Here is a 19,365-nt window from a genome sequence, read left to right as displayed (position 1 = left end):
ATGATAGAATAAATGGGATGGAAATAGTTGTTTTTTTGCCCTTCTTTTGTTTCATTCGGGTTTACAGTTATGACAGCCACAGATTTTAACTTTGATTTTTGTTTGTTATAAGTTTTATGAAATAAGCAATTTATTTTATTCGAAATTTTCGACTTTTACAATTTTGACTTTAGTCTTAATTGGAAAGCAATTGGGTGCTGGAACCTCGGGCGAAGTGTTTCAAGTGAACTATGCTGTTACAGATAAGACTTACTGCTGGAAAAAAATACCACTTAGAAGTCTTTCAATGACAAATGAACTTCCTGTAGCAATTTCTGAATTAAACAACTATAACACGCCATTTTTGGTAAAACAACACGCAACATTTCTGCGAGACGATTTTTGTTATTTGCTGATGGAATATTATGATCGCGGAAGCTTTAGGACACAGTTAAATGCGCATAAGAATGGCTTTACTGAAAAAGTTAGTTCTTTTGATTTAGCACGCTCTTTAAAAAGAATAACGTTCACATTTAAGGAAATTTGGGTATTTTTTGCACATTTTTTAATTGGACTCGGAGAGTTGCACAACGCTGGAAAATTTCATGGTAATCTGAAGCCAGAAAATATTTTTTTCGGAAAAGATGGAGCTTGCAGACTTGGTTAAATCATTTAACTTTATACTTATTAAATTTATACTTTTGAACGTATTATTGTTTTCTTATAGGTGATTATTGCATTATGCAATGTCTAGATTCCACAAAATCAATAAACTATTCTGACACATCTCTTCAGTACGCAAATGTTTTTTATTTTTCGAATATTCTAAATATTATCAATTTGATTTTAAATACAATTTATGCAAACAACGTATGAACAACGTTAATTTTTGAATCCACGCAAGCCGTTATATTGCCCCTGAGCTCTTGAAGGATGGATTGTTTGTTCAGTATTGTTATTTGAAATATGGTGATTTTTATTTCACCCATTTCGATCTTTTTATAGACGCTTACCAGCAGGAGATGTGTTTTCATTGGGTGTGATTATGTATGAGATGGCCACTGGAAAGGTGCCGTTTGCGCCTTTTTCTGTGGATCTGGTTCCATCTGTGACGACCTTTGCTATCAGAGGGGATGTGGAGCTGCCGAAGGAGATGGACTCGAATCATCTGCACTTCCCTCACCATTTCGACCACGTTCTCAAGAAGCTCATCAGGAAAATGCTGAAAATTGTATGAGGAAATTATTAATGAAAGAACATGTTTTGTGATGAATAATGATGCAAGACGAATCGAAAAAGAAAGAAAACAAAGAAAGAAAAATCGGAAAAAAATTTAATGTTATTCTTGTTATAATTCCATTATTAACTGATATTTGAAAATATTATTTATTTATTTACTGAATGTCCAATAATCATATTTTATTCAATTTTATTTATTTTTTTCTTTTTTAACATTTTTAGAATTTCAAAGAGCGTCCAACTGTGGCTGAGCTGGCAGAAGGGTCGAATATGAAGAAGATGATATTTGGCATCACGAAGAAGATGCGGATGAAAGAATTGCAACGTTCTCTTCCTCCTCTCGAATCAACTTCGACTTCTTCTTCTTCCTCTGCCTCTTCCTCTTCTTCTTCTCTCTCTTTCTCTTTGCCTCCTCTCTCACACAACATTCCATCCATATCCATTCCTTTAAATGCATCCACCTCTTCTTCCTCCTCCTCCTCATCTTCTTCTTCTCCACTTCATCTCCACTCTCATTCACTCACCCCAACCACTTCTTCTTCTTCCTCTGCTGCTGCTCTGATTGCCTCGTCTGGTTACAGCAAGAAGGAAAGATCTCAGTCAATGCTCTTAAACGAGAGAGAGAAACAGAAACTGGCACAGGTGTATCAGACACGTGCTCAAACTGACAGAGCTTTTGGTTCTAATTCATCTGCTTCTTCTTCTTCCTCCTCTTCTTCTTCTTCTTCTCCCCTTTCCTCCTCTTCCCTCTCCTCGCCTTATGCCATTTCTCCGCAGAAATCCGCAACTGCCCCGTCGCTAATGCCCAAATATTCCCCTTCTGCCGCCAGCCAATCGTCTCCTCTTCAGCCGCGTCTGTCTATTCTGCCTCAGAAACTGGCTCCTCTTCCGTTTTCGATGGGGAAGAGGAAAGGAGAACAGCAGAAGAGGAAGAAGGGGAAGGGAAAAGGAAAGGGAAAGGGAAAGAGGAGAGGGGAAGAAGAGGAGGATGATGATAATGAGGAGGAGGAGGATGAAGATGAAAATGAAGAGGATGAAGAGAGTGAGGAAGAAGGAGAAAGGAAAGAGAAAGAGAAGTTGGATGTTGACTTGGGATTTGACGATGACGACGACGATGATGATGACATTCAAAAAACAAAAGGAGGAAAAGAATCTTCATTCAACAAAGCCACAAAGCTCACACAGAAACCGAAGAATGCCTCAAAAACAGGCAGTTCTCCTTCGAAAGGGGTGAATGGGGTGTCAAAATCAGCGCAATTGATGAATATGTTTGGAGGAGGGTACAAAGGGAATAAGAAGACAGGGCAGAATACTCAATCATTATCATCAACATCATCAACATTATCATCATCAGCAGCAGCAGATGCATCAGGAACAGAAGGAGAAGAAGAGCAGAGGAAGAAGAAGAGAACAGGAAAGGCTGGGAAGGCTGTGGAGGATGTGGTTAGGACATTGCTGTATGTGCTTTTTGAGAGGGAATTTTGTGAATTTTTGTGTTTTTCTGCTCAAATAAATATTCATTTTATTTATCTGAAAATCTTTTTGTTTAAAATTCGAATTTTTTTCCTTTTTATTTGAACAACATAATTATATTTTTTTTTTAAATCTTTTTTTCAAATGTTTTTTCTTTTAGTGTGAGCAATCCATACACAGAGAATGACATGATATCTGCTTCATTGAAGACAATCACTAATTCCATTGCTTCTTCTGCCCCGCCAAACATTTCCTCTCCAAACGACACCAAAAAGAGGGAATATATTTCTTCTCATCTTTTCTCTGCTCTTTCTCGTCTGTTGGCTGCTTCTTATGTCTCATCCAACGACTTTGCTCAGATGTATCCAAAAGCAGACAATAATTCTTCTTCTTCCTCTCTTTCTTCTTCTTCTTCCTCTCTTTCTTCTTCCTCTCTTTCCTCTCTCCTTCCAATCTCCCCCTTCTCTCTCCTCCCTTCCTCCTCTGTCTACACCCTCTCCTCTGCCTCTTCCATTGAGCGTGTCCACTCCATCTTTTCTCTCCTTCTCCTCCTCTTAGAACACCCCTTCAGCTCAGTCTACGCCATCGAAGAAGACATCGTCTTGTCCCTCCTCCCTCTCCTCAAATGCGCTCTTTCTCAGAAAATACCTTCTGCTGTTATACTGGCTTATGCTAACACGAAGAAACAGGGAATTAATTCTTCTCTTTCTTCTTCTTCTTCTTCTTCTTCTTCTTTTTCTCCCTCTTATTTGGTTGCCAATGGAATCAAATTGAGAGCACTGACTGTTCTGCTGAGAGTGTTCTCTCTCCACCACAAACTGATCGGCCTTCCAAAACAGCCTTTTCCACCTTCTTCTTCTTCTTCTTCTTCTTCTTCTTCAAATTCTGCTTTTTCTTTTTCTCTTTCGCGTTTCAGTTCGGCTTCTTTAAAACTCTTTTCTGGTTTTGTTATCAAAGAGATATTGTGTGTGATTGGGGATAAGTTGGAGGAGAGGAGGAAGAAGGCGAAGGAAAGAGGAAGAGAAAAGGAAAGAGAAAAAGAAAGAAGTGAAGAAGAAGATGAAGTTATAAGAGATAACTGTTTTGTTGAGGATGACAATGAAGAAGATGATGATGGAGTTGTTTGCATGATGGATTTGGCTTCTTCTGTGATGTATTATGTTGCTCTGTCTGCATACAACATGAAGATTAAATGCTCAACCCCAACTTCTTCTTTACCTTCCTCTTCCTCTTCCTCTTCCTCTTCTTCCTCGTCTTCAAGTCAGCCATCCTACGCAATCACACCAAAACAAGCAGAATCAAACAAGATGCGCATTGAGAGAGCAAATGAAGATATTTCCTCTTCTCTGAATGATGATAATGATGATGGTGTTGATGAAGAGAGAGAAAGGAAAGAAAGAGAAGAACACGACTCGATTGAGAGTGTGGTTGAAGTCTGTCGAATGTGGCTGAACAACCTCAGCTTGCATGAAGCTGACAGAATGTGCTTGGAATATTTCAATGGTGGATCATCACTATCATCATCTTCCTCTTCCTCTTCCTCTTCTTCAATCACTCCAATGTCTTCTTCCATTGCATGCCCTGATCTCTGCACAAACTGTGCCTTGTTTGTCTTCCTCTCCTCTCTCTGCAGAGGAATCCCTCTCAAAAATGTCAACTCTGCTGTCATTCGGACAGTCAAAGACATCGTCCTCCACAACATACTCACCACAAGCTATTTCTCCGTCCCTGCTATTTCTCCGGCCTCGTCTTCTCCTTCTTCTCCTTCGCCTTCAGAGAAAATAATCAGTTTTTCTTCTGTTGTTTCGTCTTCAGAGCAGCTGCTGTCTGAAATAGCGAATGAAAGGAAGTTCAAAACAGCAGCGTTTCTGAGGGAGATGCTGATGTCTGAGGGAACATTGAGAGAACTGTGTGGGATGAGCATTGGGGAGATGGTTGAATCATTCAGGTGTGTGTTTGTCTTTTTTGTTGAGGGGAAAGATGTTTGAGAGAGGAATGGATGATGTTAACATGTCAAATTGTTAATTAAAATATTTGTTTTTATTTCTTAGCTTTTCTGTTTATTTTTTATGATTGACTTTTTCATCTAATTAATTTGATTGATTTATTTTATGAATCTTTTATGAATCAAATAAATTTCTTCTATTTCAGTTTATCCTCTGAAGGTGCTGAAAGCAAAGAGAGTGTTGTTCCATCGTGTGATGTGTTCAGCAACATCCATCTTATCAGCACCCTCCCCATTCCTTCTGTTGCATCTTCTCTTCTTTCACAGAAGATGCTGTTGAGAGTAAATTGCCTGCTTAGCAAATGCTTTGAGATAAGAGAAACAAATAGGAATGACTCTTCAGAAGAGGAATTTGTGTTTACTTCTTTTCAGCCTCTTCTGTCTGCTTATTCATCTTCATCTACATCAGCATCTTCTTCCTCTTCTTCTCTTTCTTTTGAAGAAGTGGATATTTTGTGCCATCTGATAACAACACTCATCCAATATGCAAAATCAGTCAAACAAGAGGCTCATATTCGATCTCAGCTGCTTCCCCTCTTTTATTCCCTCTCTTCTGCATTGCTCTCTCTATCTCGTTCATTTGCTCCTCCTCTTTCTTCCTCTTCTTCTTTCTCTTCTCTTCTTCCCATTCCATCTTCTCTTTCTCTTTCTCTCCTCCGGTCTTTGTCTGTTCTGACTCCGCAGCAGAAGAAGAGTCTGTTTGAAGCAGGTTTTGTGGAAGTGCTGAAGGTGATGGTGAAATCTGTGATGAAGGAGAAGGAAACCAGAAAGGAGAGAGAAAGAGAAAGAGAAAGAGATGAGAAGGAAAGGGAGAAAGAGAGAGAAAGAGAAGAGGCAAACAACAAAGTGAGAAATGCACTGATTGATTTGGATGTGGAGAGGGAGAAGAAGCTGAAGAAGGAAAGAGAAGAAAGGCAGTGGCAGAAGGAGAAGAAGAGGTTTGGTGAAGAAATGAGGTATGTTGAAGAAAATGAAAGGATAAACACAGAGAATGGGATAATGATGATATCCAACATTGTGATGGCTGGGTCGATGCTGGAGGAGCAAAAAGAGCAAGAAAACGAGAGCAAAGCTGATGGTGAGAAGGAAGGGCCTTCATCATCATCTGCATCATCATCATCATCTTCTTCTTCTTCTTCTTCTTCCACCAACGCTTCATTCCTTCCTCATCCCTTCCTCTCTTCAGCTGAGTCTTCCCATCTCCCACAGTTCGTCTTCGATCTCTTCCTCAAGGCATCCTCAGACAAAACAACAAAACTCTCTGCCCAGACAATAGCTGTTCTGTACAAAGCCAATCCAATCCCTGACTCTCTCATGCCCATCATCGCCTTCCTCAAGCAGTGTGTGACAAGACAAGAGGCTGCCTCAAAGAGCTCTTCTTCTTCTTCTTCTTCTTCTTCTTCTTCTTCTTCTTCTGTTTCTGGTCTTTCTGCCTCTGCTGTTGGGGCAAAGTCAGCTGCGAGTGGAAATTCAGCAGAGCAGACGTCTTCTTCGTTGGCTGCTGGAAAACAAAAAATTGGAGGCGGAGGAGGGAAAATGATTGTTCAGCAACAGAAACAGAATCCTGATAGCGAAATTGCAGGCGCTTTGTTCTCTATTGAAAAGATATCACAGTGTCAAGGTTTGTGTATTTGCATTTATGAATGAGTGTTTTGAATGCAATGATATGAAATTGCGTAAAGTTGTTTCGAAATGTTTATTCTTTTTTCTTTTTTAGTTTTCTTTTTAAATTGTCAAAAGGAGATAAATTTATAAATTTCTTAAATGAAACCAACAATATTTTTTTTCAATTTATTTTTTGTTATTCTGTCTTTGTTTTTTTTTAACTCAACAGAAAATCACTTTCATTTGCTGAAGGACAATTTCCATGAGACGCTCTGCAGGCACCTGAACTCGTCGTCTCCCAGTGTGGTTGAGCTTTCCTTGAGGTCGTTGTACAACATTGTCTGTTTGAGTGGGGAAGACACAAAGAAGCTGCTGAGAGAGGCAACTGTGTTTGGCGTGGTGGAGGCGTTGGTGAAGAACCCGAACAAGACGATTGGAGAGCTCGCTCAAAAGTATCTTGACAAGTTGAAGGGATGAGTGTGGAGTTGATGTTAGAGGGGATATAAAGAAGGGTTACTGTTGAGATGGAATATATTTGCACAGATATAATGAAATTGGTCGAAATTGAAAATGAAGTCAAGATAATACTGTTGATCCTTTGATGATATGTCAAACTGAAAGAATGCTATTTATTTCCGATCAGCTTGTTGCATTTTGAGATTCGAATAATTCGGAAGTGTTTTGGATAGTCATTTATAACCTTGACAATTTATTTTTTTTGTGAAGGAAAAGAAGCTGAAGATGCTTCCAATTTTATTTTTTCAATCAGTCGAAGAGTTCATTCTTCACTTTGTCTTAATTATGCAAAATCTTCTGAAATTCTTTGTTTTTCTCTTTCTCTCTGCAATTGTTATTGATGATATATTTTTGAATATATTTTTTGGCTATGTTTTATTAGATATGTCTATTTATTTTTCATTCTTTTTTTTTTCCTTTACATTTTATTGTTGTCAGCCAATTTTATTTATGTAATAATTGTGATATTTCTACATGACCTACTTTATTGTTAGGCTCAGTTTGCTTTCTTCTTTCAATTATTTTTGTTCTTCGTCAGGCGATTGAATTGAGGAATTTTTTAAATCTTATTTTTATTGGAAATCGATTTAGATAGATGTTATTGATTTCTATGCTTGCATTTATTGGACCTTTTTCTATCTGTCTATCTCTTTTGCAATAATTTATCATTTATTGTCAAAAAAGATTAACCATTTTCAATTTAACAGCATATGACTTGAATTGTCTCGATATGATTGAGCTCAGTTGCATATAAATGCAATGCTGTTACAATGCTCAACCTTTGCACTATATAACGGCCATCTGAATCTATCTGATTCGTTTCCTTCTTGTTTTAAGCGCAATCCATATGTTGAAAGCGTATTTCTTTCTTTCTTTGTATTATTTCTTCTGTGTGAATGTGTTTCTCAATTCGTTTCGTCAACTTTTTTTTGGTTAGCGAATAGTCAAGAAATCTATTTTTACACAAAGTGTGATGCATTAAAATTGAATAAATCTTTCTATTAACAATTTGCTTGTTAGCTTTCTTGTAGGAATCTCATTCAAACCATTTCAATTGATTCTTTAATCGTTTGTTTGAAATGCTTATTTTGTTTTGTTGTTTCGTTTAATCATTTGTTCAGAATCATGATGAAACTCTTTTTTTTCCTTTTTTTTCAATTAAAGTATTTTTCATTTAATACTGTTTTATTATTCCACATTACATGTACATTTTGATTGTCAATACGGGACATCGCAATTTGCATTGTACGTATAACCATTCAATGTTATTAATGTTCCCAGGCTCATGTTTGTTAAAAGAAGAATCATAGCATTTTTCACAGAAAATAGAGCAGATATTATTCTTCGCAATTTTCATATGAATGAAATCATTTATGAAGTTAAAATAGTTTTCAATAAAGATTTTATCGTGGGAAATTTTTTTTGATCTTCGTTTTCTTTTTTCCTAAGCTATCAGTTATTAAATATGAAGTGATGGAAAGCGTGGACAAATTCGTTCATCATCGGATTTCGCAAAAAGAGTAAGAAATGGAATGAAAAAAAATTATTTCCGGTTCAAATGCTCACAAAATAATCTTCCAATCTTAAAGATAATGTATTGTAACAATTTCTACGAATAAACTGTAATGCTTTGTGGAAACTCGTAATGGTATCATCATATCCTTCTTCTTCCATCTTATCAAACATTTTCCTTTTCATTTCTTCCCTTTCTTTTTCCATCTTTCCTTTCAATTTTTCTGAAATCTCCAAAAAAAATTTCAAACAATCGCCTATAACTTCGACTTTCGATGTTGCTCGCTGAATTTCCTCAAAAATCATATCAACTGCTCCTCCTTTCAACAAATCATCAATTTCAACAGCTCTGTTTTGCGATGCAAATTTAAAAGTTTCGACACACATGCAGCTAATTTTACCGTAATTTTCTTTTGCTTCTCGAAAAACATCTGTAACACTGTTGACAAGTCCAACAATTTCTCCGTTCCTCTTTCTGAACGAAACAAAGAAATTTTCCACATAAATTAACCATCCCCATAAATTTGTCTCTTCTTTTGATTTTTCTCTTCCACTTTCTTCTTCTTTCTTCTTCCAATCAACGCACCCCCTCAGATCATCCAATTCTCTTGATGTCTCTCTGAAAAAATGCAGATCTTTCACTATTATGTCTTCTAACTTTCTGTATGTGAATAATCTCTTTATCAAAAACTTCCAAGCTGATTCATATGCAATTCGAGTAAGATTGTGATGTTCTTGATGTTGTTGGATTATTTCTGATATTTCTTCCAAATACAGCTTTTTAAGTATTCTCTTGCAAAATATTAGAGGAAAAACAATAATATCAAAAAGGAAACAGAAATACGCATACAAAATATTCACGAATGCAACTCAGTGCCATTAGAGCCGTTTCCACTTCTTTTCTAATTTCTTCTTTTTCCTCTTTGTTCGATGCAATTTTCAGAAGGAAAGGAACACACACAGAAAGCAATTCAGACGAAATTTTTTGTTAAGTGTCAGATAGATTTCACACATGGCAGCTAGAAGAGTTTCATTTATTCCTTCTTTCTTCTTATTTTCAATTATTATCATCTCTTGAATTCTTTTATTCAACGAGCAAGAGCAAAAATTGTTGAAGAAAATATTTATCAACACTTTCCAATATCCCATGCATTTCAAAAACAAAATTGCATTTTCCAAGATAATCGTTTTTCTTCTATCATTTTATCCATTTTATCAAACAGTGGCTTTGTAAAAATGGATTGAAAATCTTTTTTATCCGTTTTTTCCATTTGACTATTCATTTCCTCTATTTTCATTTTTTGCTTCAAAATGGTACAACCTTTCAATTCATCAAACAATTCTATAAAAAATTATTGAAAAATACCAAAATATCACAAGTTGAATCAACAGTTGAAATACCCAAGCTCGAAAATTTTTCTGCAATGTATATCTTCGAATATTCTGCCCTTTGTTTTCCGTTTTCGCTGATTTCCATTGTTATTGCAAAAAAATGTTAAACATGCTGGGTAAAGTTTTAAGTTTAATGAAAGAAACAATAAACACAAACAATCTTTATTGTTTTGCAAATTGAAAAAAAAAAATAAGCACCAGATCTTTTGTCTAACGATAATAAATTTAAAAGGAAGTGTTTTATAGTATATGTCAAGCTGTAAAAGTCTCGAAATGTTTGTTTTATGTTTCTTTTCGATCAAACCAACAGTATTGTTTGAATTTGTGGAAAACGGTTTTCTGAGAACTCATCATTTATGAAGTTGTTTACAAATTTTTGAAATTGGATATGTTTCAAAGAAGATAATGTAATTCCATTTACAAGAAGGGGAAACTGGTATATCCTATTCTGGAAGAGTTAGTCTTTGTTACATTTAGAAGCTTCAATTCTGAAGGAAAGTTGGAAGAGTTTGTTATCGGATATTTAAAGAATATGAATTGTTTATGATTTGCATACTCATAAATTTCATTCTTGATGACTCATGGGAATGTTGAATATGAATGAATTTGAAAATTAGAAAATTTAATTGAATTGATCAGCAAATTCATTGATGAATAAATATGAAAATAAATCAAATAGCAGAAAACAAATTTTTGAAATCTGGTGCAAAAACTGTTATGGCCATTTGAAATAGATAACTGAAAGATTGCTTTCAAAATAAGGATCCGATAGCAAACACTCAACGTTTCAAGATTATTTAATCAACAACAGATGCACGCAAATTTTTGATCAATTTATTGGATCATTTTTGTATGCTTCAAGTCGTTTGCTTTACGATAAAAAGAGATTTGAAGAGGAATATGGCGAAAGCTCCTTCATGAGTATCAAGCAGGCAGGAAAAAAATGAACTGTTTTTCTCTTTGTCCTAACTGCAAGGATGCAATATGAATAAAATGAATTCATTCTACATATCAGTTTCTATTTTATATGAATGAATAATCAATTGGATTCTCATTCTGAGACTTCGTAGATGATGGATTGATATTCAATGGACATTTCACAGATTCTTCAATTGCATGCGAGTAATTTTGGTGACAAGATTGCTTATGAGGATGAAAGGAAAGATTTTCGAATAACTCGTAACCATTCGTTTTTCTATTATAAACTATGTTATCAAAAGAAACATTTCGTGCACTGTCATTTGATATTTTGAAATCTCAACGCTTTGTTTGATTCATTGTTATTCATTATTTACAAATTTCTAACTTCATCTTCATCAGCCACAAATGATCCATTTCCAAAAAATATATTCGCAACAATCATTGGGCAAATGTCAACTTAACAGGAATTTATCCATCTATCCGACGCGAAGATAGAGAGATCTTTTAGCCACAAGGTTAATACTTTGAACTTTCTGTTCCCTTCACGAAGAATTTTTGAATGAACTCTTTCCTTCTTTATTATCTGAAATGCATATACTGAATTTTCAGATAGCAAGATAACAAAATATGTGATTCACATTCTTTTTTTAAGTATTGTTGATCTTTCATTGTATTATCTCTGAAGCTTGGAAGGGAAATAATCTCCTATTTTAATAATTCTTTTGTGCGCTGGTCAGACGAAGATGAGCGCTTTTAGAAGTTGTTCAAAGAAGGTGTTCTGTCATATTGATCAAAAAAAATTACGTTGAAATAAACAATTTGTTGGTTCATACGAAATATAAATGTCAAACTCCCTTCTGATTGAGAGAACACTGAAACATGCACTCTGAAATTTTGATAAGTTGATAATTGGAAATTAGGGTCAACTTTTTTATGGGACTTTTTCTTTATTGGCACTTTTTTTGTTTTTGACTGCCAACTTTCAACAAACGTTGATTGGCTTTCAGTATTTCAAAAAACCTTTTTTACAAGTTTAACACAATTTATTTACAGTTTGTTTTTTAATTTTTGTTTATTATTTCACGAGATATTACGTTTTTTTGAAAAATTTGCATTGGCTTTTCCCACTCAACCAAGCATTTCCAGAAAATGAAAAATACTGTTTTCAAAAGCACTAACTTTTGTCTAACAACTTTTAAATTCTTTTTTTTCATAAACACTTTTTTCTTGTTTTTTTCACATTTCATTTTTTTAACAACATTCTAACATAAAACCGATTATTTCTTTGTTCATATAATGAAATGAAAAAAATAAAAATTTGATATGAAAAGCAAATAGTCTAATAATAAAGTATTGGAAAAATGAAACATTAATTTTTTCTATTTAACAAAAACGGACAAATGGCGCTTTCTTAAAATAATCGATGATCAAGTTTTTGTAAAAAAGTTAAGTTCTTGACAAATAGAAAAAATTAATGTTTCATTTTTCCAATACTTTATTATTAGACTATTTGCTTTTCATATCAAATTTTTATTTTTTTCATTTCATTATATGAACAAAGAAATAATCGGTTTTATGTTAGAATGTTGTTAAAAATGAAATGTGAAAAAAACAAGAAAAAAGTGTTTATGAAAAAAAAGAATTTAAAAGTTGTTAGACAAAAGTTAGTGCTTTTGAAAACAGTATTTTTCATTTTCTGGAAATGCTTTTTCAATGCAAATTTTTCAAAAAAACGTAATATCTCGTGAAATAATAAACAAAAATTAAAAAACAAACTGTAAATAAATTGTGTTAAACTTGTAAAAAAGGTTTTTTGAAATACTGAAAGCCAATCAACGTTTGTTGAAAGTTGGCAGTCAAAAACAAAAAAAGTGCCAATAAAGAAAAAGTCCCATAAAAAAGTTGACCCTACAGTGTGTCATCTTGGATTGAAAGTGCAAACATGAATGAAGAAATTCTAAACTTTCAAGTTGAATGAAAGTTATAAAGCCAGAAGAGAAAACGCTTGAGAAAAGAAGTTTATCGTTCAATCATAAAAGGGAATACGGATAGAAAAATTGAATTAATTTTATTGATGTTCAAAAAGTTCATAATTGCCTGTGATTTTTGTATGATGCACTAAGAAAGTGAGTGGCTGGGAGAGGGTAAAGGAAAAGTTGAGGTTGGTTTTGAATCCATATTTGATGAGGGAGAAGTTACAGAGAGCAAACTTTATGGTTGCACGTAGGATCTGTTGTGGTTTTTTACAGGTGTTGAAATCATATCCTCTGTTGTTAATGATTTTGTTCTGACTGATGAAAAGAAGCCATATGTTATAAGCATTGTCAATTGTTCTGGAATTTCATATTATTATTGGTAAGGTTGTTGAGTTTTGCAACTGGAAGGGGTTTTTTGTGTTTATTTGATTATCGCTGCGTAAATAGATCATAAAGAATTCTATTTTTTCAAATGCATAATATTATTGAGGTTTAAAAGGGATGAGTTATTTTTTTTTTTTTTTTTTTTTTTTTTTTTTTTTGGACTCAAAAAATTACGTGAAAATCATCCAAAAAAAATTTTTTTTTCTCAAAAGAAAACAAAGTCAAAATCATAATTTCTGAAATATTTCGTTTTCCTTTATTTGAAAATAACATATTCCCACTTATTCCTTTCTCAGAATAGAATGTTTTCCAAGCTTTGGTTGCCTTTCAGTTTTTCTGGGTTTTCTGAGACTGTTTTCATTTTATTCAAAACTTTTGAATGCTTTCCGTTTTTCTTTTCAACATTTAGCTTTTAATAGTTATCGAATTAATCAATCAGTTTTATTCCTCATAATTGTTTTTGAATCATTAACACCAAAAATAATTCTATTTCAAAAAAAATAATTCGATTTCGGAAATAATTATACAAAATCGAAAATAAATAATTCGATTTCGAAATGAAAATTTTATTTGATTAGTGGCATTAATAACTTATGTTTTGCTGTTCAAATACTCTTGATTTTTATTTCGTGAGCACACTTTGTTCTTGAATAGTTAAAAAATGATGCATTTCCTTTTAAATAGGGTCAACTTTTTTTATGGGACTTTTTCCTTTATTGGCACTTTTTTTATTTTCGATCAAAAAAGCTGAGAAGTGAAAAGTGGCTTTCATCATTTGGATAACCGATTTTAACAAAGTTTATTCAATTTATTTCCGGTTTGTTTTTTAATTTTTGTTTATTATTTAACGAGATATTACGTTTTTTTGATAAATTTGAATTGGCTTTTCCTACTCAACCAAGCATTTCCAGAAAATGAAAAATACTGTTTTCAAAAGCACTAACTTTTATCTAACTGTTGTTTAATTCTTTTTTTTGACAAACATTTTTTTCGTGTTATTTTTGCATTTCATTTTTTTAACAACATGCTAACATAAAACTGATTGTTTCTTTGTAAATATAATGAAATGATAAAAATAAAAATGTGATATGAAAAACAAATACCCTAATAATGAAGTTTTATAAAAATAGAACATAGTTTTTTTCTATATGTCCAGAACTTAACAATGTCACAAAAGTTTGATCGAAGATCAAATATTGTTGGAGCCATTTGGCTGTTCTTGACTAAAAGAAAAAAACTATGTTCTATTTTTATAAAACTTCATTATTAGGGTATTTGTTTTTCATATCACATTTTTATTTTTATCATTTCATTATATTTACAAAGAAACAATCAGTTTTATGTTAGCATGTTGTTAAAAAAATGAAATGCAAAAATAACACGAAAAAAATGTTTGTCAAAAAAAAGAATTAAACAACAGTTAGATAAAAGTTAGTGCTTTTGAAAACAGTATTTTTCATTTTCTGGAAATGCTTGGTTGAGTAGGAAAAGCCAATTCAAATTTATCAAAAAAACGTAATATCTCGTTAAATAATAAACAAAAATTAAAAAACAAACCGGAAATAAATTGAATAAACTTTGTTAAAATCGGTTATCCAAATGATGAAAGCCACTTTTCACTTCTCAGCTTTTTTGATCGAAAATAAAAAAAGTGCCAATAAAGGAAAAAGTCCCATTAAAAAGCTGACCCTATATAATTTTGATTCAATTTAAAATTTTCTTCTGTGACGACACTTATTTAAATAGAAATCTCACAAACAATGCATGAAACGAAAAAGAAAAATTCTTATTTGTGCTTTTCGTTTGATTGATATCATGTTTTTTTCTACTTATCTATTAGTGAAAACCCTTAATGAAATAAGTCAATAATGATCGAGGTTGTATTTGAGGATAAAAGCACCAAAAAATTTGTCATTGGCGATGACACAACTGTTAGTGAACTTAATCAGAAAATCGCTTCCAAAATACAACTTACAGTTGATACAGAAGCTTTTGCATCTTTTGAATCATTTTCGGATGGAGGAGTGACATACGGTATGCAAAAAACATCACATATTTATTATTAATGAAAACCGCTTATATATTCAAAAAATTTACATTTAACGAACACAGATCGTTTTTTGCTTCCTGAAAACCTTGTTCCACGAGTCACACCCCCAAATACACTTGTTTACAAGAGGAGGCATTTTCTTGAAACTAATATGACAGATGCTGTTGCTGTTCATATGACTTTTATACAAGTTTGCAGTTATTATTATTATTATTTTGAAAAGCTTTGATATTTATTCATTTTATATTTATTAGATGAGGGAAGAAGTACTTCGAGGATATTATGTTTTAGATGAACACGATTTTCTAGAGCTTGCAGCTGTTGACTTACGGGTAACTTTTGGGCAGCCGTCTGCTTCTAAGCATAAATCTGGCTTTTTAACGTTTGAATCAATTGTGAAAATTGGATTTAGCCAACAATATAACAAAAAATAACTTGATTTTTACATATCTTTCAACTTGTTTTAAAAATGTGTTTTGATTTTTAAGATCCGCTGGATTGGTCAATCGTTTTATTCCAACTGGCATCATTGAAAGAAAGAAGCCTGCTCAATGGGAGAAGCAGTTACTCGAAGCATACATACGTCTTGGATCATCATCAATAGCAAGTGAGTTTGAAGGAAAAGTTAGATATTTGAATATGCTGAAGGAAATGGTCCCAGATGTATTTGGGAGTGTATTTTATGAAGGCGTAGAGGTTATACCAATTGATGGCGGGGAACCAAAAAGGAGGCCAGGAATTATTGCAATAAACAAAAATGGAATTTATACATACTACAAGCCTTTAGATATGAAGAAAGGGAAGAATTGGCAGAATATGCAAATCAGAGTGAATTCATTTCGAGAGATAATTGGATGGGCACTCCACGCACCTACATCTACATTTGCTTACAGGTTTGGAATCTTACTTTAAACAGCGTAACCAAAACGCCTCAATTTTAAAGTCGTTTTGATTCGAAAGTCATAACATATTTTTCATTGTTTCTGTCCTTTTCTTTTGCGATTGAAACTCTTTTATATTTTTTTTCCCCTTTCATTTCTCTTGTTTTCTTTCTATTTCCCTTTCCTTAATCTTTTAATTACAATCTTTTTTTAATCAATTAATTTTAACCGTCACGCACCATTTTTTCCATATCATGTGTGTTCTTTTCAAATTGTTGTTGACAGTGTTCCTGGGCCAACAGCGGAGCAGCCTGTGCGATTCTGCTTCGAAACTCCTCTGGCAAATGAGCTCCCTTCGATGTGCCAACTTGTGGTAGATGCTATTTTAGCAGAGATGGAACAAAAGAAACCAAAGGAAAGTGAACAACACAAAGAAGAAGAGAAAGAAGAAGAAAAGGCTAAAGAAGACGAACAAACGAAAGATGAAGAAAAGAATGAAAACAAAACCGAAGAAGAAAAGAAAGAAGAAAAAAATGAAACAATAGAAGAAGAAAAGAAAGAAGACGCCAGCAAAGCACAGGAATAGATTTATATTTTTTGGAAATACTCATTATGACTAGTAATATTTATTTGTAACAGTTGTTTAATCCGCTTTTCTCTCTTTTGCAAATGTATTTAAATTGAAAAGAAAGTGAAGACAAAAATTGAAGATAAAATTAATTAATTTATCTTTGAATTTGAATAAAAATTTTTGAATGTTCATTTTAATTTGTTGGTTCAATTGCTTCTTAAGTCCACTTCATTTGTTTATGCTATCGTTTTGATTTCTTGTTCGTGCGTATTTTATTGGAAAAAAAAAAGTGAAATTGAAAAATCAAGAATAATACTAACGTGATGCAACAACCCCAGCCTTATTTATTTATTAAAATTATCACTGTCATGATCACACATCAATTTGAAATGAACGAAGAATACATCGAATAACAATAATAAAAGAAAAAAATACCACCTATCGTTAAAAAAAGTAATATAACTTCCATTCTTTTATCATTTAAGCCAAAGCCTATATTATTCCTTTCTCACTGAACATCCCAACACAACCAGGGATATTGATCTCGCATGGAACAATCACAAACTGTATAGTATCGTCTACATGAAGTGTCTTGATTGCAAAGAGGTAGAAATGGCTCATCGCTCCAAACCATCACCTCTGTAGGAGGTGGAGAAGAGAATAGAGGAGTTGGATGCTACATAAAGGAATAATAATGATAAAGAAATTTGAGATGAGAATAAATATGAGACAGTGAAGCACACCGCTGGAAATGCAGAATGAGGATCAAAATTTGGAACTGCTTTTCTTGCAATGAAATTTCCACGATTTGTAACAGCACTTTTTCTGATCTTTGAAATCTCTTCATCTTCTTTCATATGTTCAATAACATGAGGAGGCAATGGTCGAATGGGATGAAATTGTTTTTGTTGCTGTTGCTGTTGAGGTTGATGCTGCATTTGCTGTTGGGGTTGCTGAGGAGGGTAGTTTCTGGCTCTATCATCAATATAAGTAGAAGGTGAATCATAATCCAAAATACTATATTCATCTTGAGGTGGTAAAAATGTCATGGAAGTAGGTGATGGCATGTAACTCTATCATTGACAGAATCGAATAACAAAAAGATAATAAAAAAAAATTGAATTTTTTCAAACAGAAGGATCAATTTGTTTCTGAACTTGAGGCATTTGCTGTGGCATCTGTTGTGGAATTTGTTGTGGCATTTGTTGTTGGGTGTGATGTGATGAAAAAGATTTTCTCGGTGGAAAATCATCTCGACTGGCATGCATTGCAGGGACAAAATATTGACAAGAACACAACTAATATTTTTTTCATTTTAAGATTTAAACACAAAATAAATACATACAGCCACAAAAATAGTAAATAATAAATAAGTCATTCAAATTGAAAAGTTGCAATAACCTTCTTTAAACATGACGCGACTGTAAAAGGGCTTGATCGGTTGACAATTTGATCGATTCACATAACAATATTTTTAAAATACAAATTAAAATGAAATCATTCAATTCATATTTACAAAAATATTATAATAATGTTTATAAAAACGGAAAGTCAATGCGTTGAAGTGATTGAGAGATGAAATGAACTTTAATAGCTTAGAAATAAAGAGCAAATCATAAATTTCATCAATTTTGAAAAAAATTTTGACTTTTTCAAGATCTTCCATGTTTCTGTTTCTTTGGAGATTTTGTCATTTTTTCAATATTTTTAACAATTTGATCATGTATATGAATATAATAGTCCCTGATGAACCATTTGGATACGAAAAATTCCAATTTGATTGAGAGAATGAAATGTTATCGAAATAAAGATATTAATTTTTAAATAATAAAAATATCATAAAGAAACAGAACACACTTTAAATCTATTAAAATTTGTGCAGCTTCTGCCAGTTGCTTTGCATCTGTTTCGACAATTGCATCTGCGATGTCTTCAACCCCAGGATAGATAAAATACTTTTGAAATTGATTTCATTTTTCAGAATAAATTGAAATTCATTTTCAAGCCAATAATTTTAATGCATAAAAAGAGGCTTCATCAAACACACTTTTACAAATAATTTTCCTCTTGTGTTATGATACAATTCAAAATGTTCAAGCATTTCCACTGCAAATGTTTTATACTGGATCAATAAGCCAAGAACCGTTTCCTTTACAAAACGAAAATCAGTCGCATCAATAACAATTATATGATGGAATGAAAAAAATCAATATGAACAATTTGTTTATCATACAATAACTTGAGCGTCAAATTGATCTGTATCTGATATTTCTGGCTTGTCAAGCATAAACCACAAGGTAAACGATGTCGTTTGATTAATGTAATCATTTAAGCAATCTCTTGCGATTGTATCCATTTCTTTTATTATCTTAGAAAACGTCAAAATAAAAATCAATTTCATAAATTAAAAAAAAATACAGGATTCAAAGGAACAGTATCAAGTTCTTGTTTTTGAAGTAAAGCCCTTGTCAATTCCAACACTTCTTGTGATTTTTCTGTTTTGAAAGAAGAAATTCCAAAGAAATACAAATAAAACAATTCAACAAACTGGAATCATGCTTCAAATAATCTTTGTACCGATTTGACAAGATGTCCAGTTCCTTTGCCTTTTCTGCAAATGTGACAATTTGTCTGAAAGTAGCATCCTTCAAATTTGGATCAATTATGTCGACCACAGCAGAGCCAGACATTAATTTATTTCTCAAAAAAATGTTATGGCAATAAAACCTATTGCAAATTATGGAAATTTATATCTAAAAATGGTTAAGATCTATAAACGTGAGAATGAAAGTTGATTTTCGTTGAATATTTTGTGCGAAGCGATTGATCAGTTTTGCTAAAGACAAAAGAGAACACTATTT

At 32.9% G+C, this 19,365-nt stretch overlaps 5 protein-coding genes across 5 annotated transcripts; 2 read left to right on the top strand and 3 right to left on the bottom strand.

Moving 5' to 3' along the window:
- Positions 1 to 69: 69 nt before the first annotated feature.
- On the top strand, positions 70 to 7,714 carry MONOS_4648 (putative Protein kinase domain containing protein; the record flags this gene model as incomplete). Its single annotated transcript, XM_067874738.1, has 10 exons — positions 70 to 100; positions 174 to 463; positions 518 to 641; positions 707 to 773; positions 884 to 919; positions 985 to 1,210; positions 1,441 to 2,675; positions 2,852 to 4,639; positions 4,843 to 6,317; positions 6,531 to 7,714. The coding sequence occupies 10 exons, from the start codon at positions 70 to 72 to the stop codon at positions 6,776 to 6,778; spliced, it is 5,520 nt and encodes a 1,839-aa protein (XP_067733219.1). The 3' UTR covers positions 6,779 to 7,714.
- A 657-nt stretch (positions 7,715 to 8,371) lies between these two features.
- On the bottom strand, positions 8,372 to 9,209 carry MONOS_17091 (uncharacterized protein; the record flags this gene model as incomplete). The annotated part of the gene is made up of 2 exons (XM_067869977.1): positions 8,372 to 9,121; positions 9,180 to 9,209. The coding sequence occupies 2 exons, from the start codon at positions 9,207 to 9,209 to the stop codon at positions 8,372 to 8,374; spliced, it is 780 nt and encodes a 259-aa protein (XP_067733218.1).
- A 5,644-nt stretch (positions 9,210 to 14,853) lies between these two features.
- Positions 14,854 to 16,836, top strand: MONOS_6757 (uncharacterized protein). The gene is made up of 5 exons (XM_067877016.1): positions 14,854 to 15,036; positions 15,115 to 15,242; positions 15,307 to 15,434; positions 15,541 to 15,945; positions 16,219 to 16,836. Exons 1-5 carry the CDS (start codon positions 14,871 to 14,873, stop codon positions 16,517 to 16,519), a joined length of 1,128 nt encoding a protein of 375 aa, XP_067733217.1. The 5' UTR covers positions 14,854 to 14,870; the 3' UTR covers positions 16,520 to 16,836.
- MONOS_6756p2 (uncharacterized protein) lies at positions 16,821 to 17,928 on the bottom strand. The gene is made up of 4 exons (XM_067877015.1): positions 17,850 to 17,928; positions 17,638 to 17,802; positions 17,248 to 17,577; positions 16,821 to 17,180 (listed from the first exon to the last, which is right to left on the bottom strand). Exons 1-4 carry the CDS (start codon positions 17,880 to 17,882, stop codon positions 17,013 to 17,015), a joined length of 696 nt encoding a protein of 231 aa, XP_067733216.1. The 5' UTR covers positions 17,883 to 17,928; the 3' UTR covers positions 16,821 to 17,012.
- Positions 17,929 to 17,996: 68 nt separating this feature from the next.
- Positions 17,997 to 19,214, bottom strand: MONOS_6756p1 (putative Proteasome activator pa28 beta subunit). Its single transcript, XM_067877014.1, has 6 exons — positions 19,053 to 19,214; positions 18,923 to 18,999; positions 18,738 to 18,872; positions 18,552 to 18,653; positions 18,362 to 18,459; positions 17,997 to 18,247 (listed from the first exon to the last, which is right to left on the bottom strand). The coding sequence occupies exons 1-6, from the start codon at positions 19,192 to 19,194 to the stop codon at positions 18,157 to 18,159; spliced, it is 645 nt and encodes a 214-aa protein (XP_067733215.1). The 5' UTR covers positions 19,195 to 19,214; the 3' UTR covers positions 17,997 to 18,156.
- Positions 19,215 to 19,365: the final 151 nt, after the last annotated feature.

Source organism: Monocercomonoides exilis, assembly GCF_001643675.1.
Source record: "Monocercomonoides exilis strain PA203 chromosome Unknown scaffold7-2047599, whole genome shotgun sequence".
Classification (NCBI taxonomy): Eukaryota; Preaxostyla; order Oxymonadida; family Polymastigidae; genus Monocercomonoides; species Monocercomonoides exilis.
This window is presented reverse-complemented; position numbering and strand designations above follow the sequence as displayed.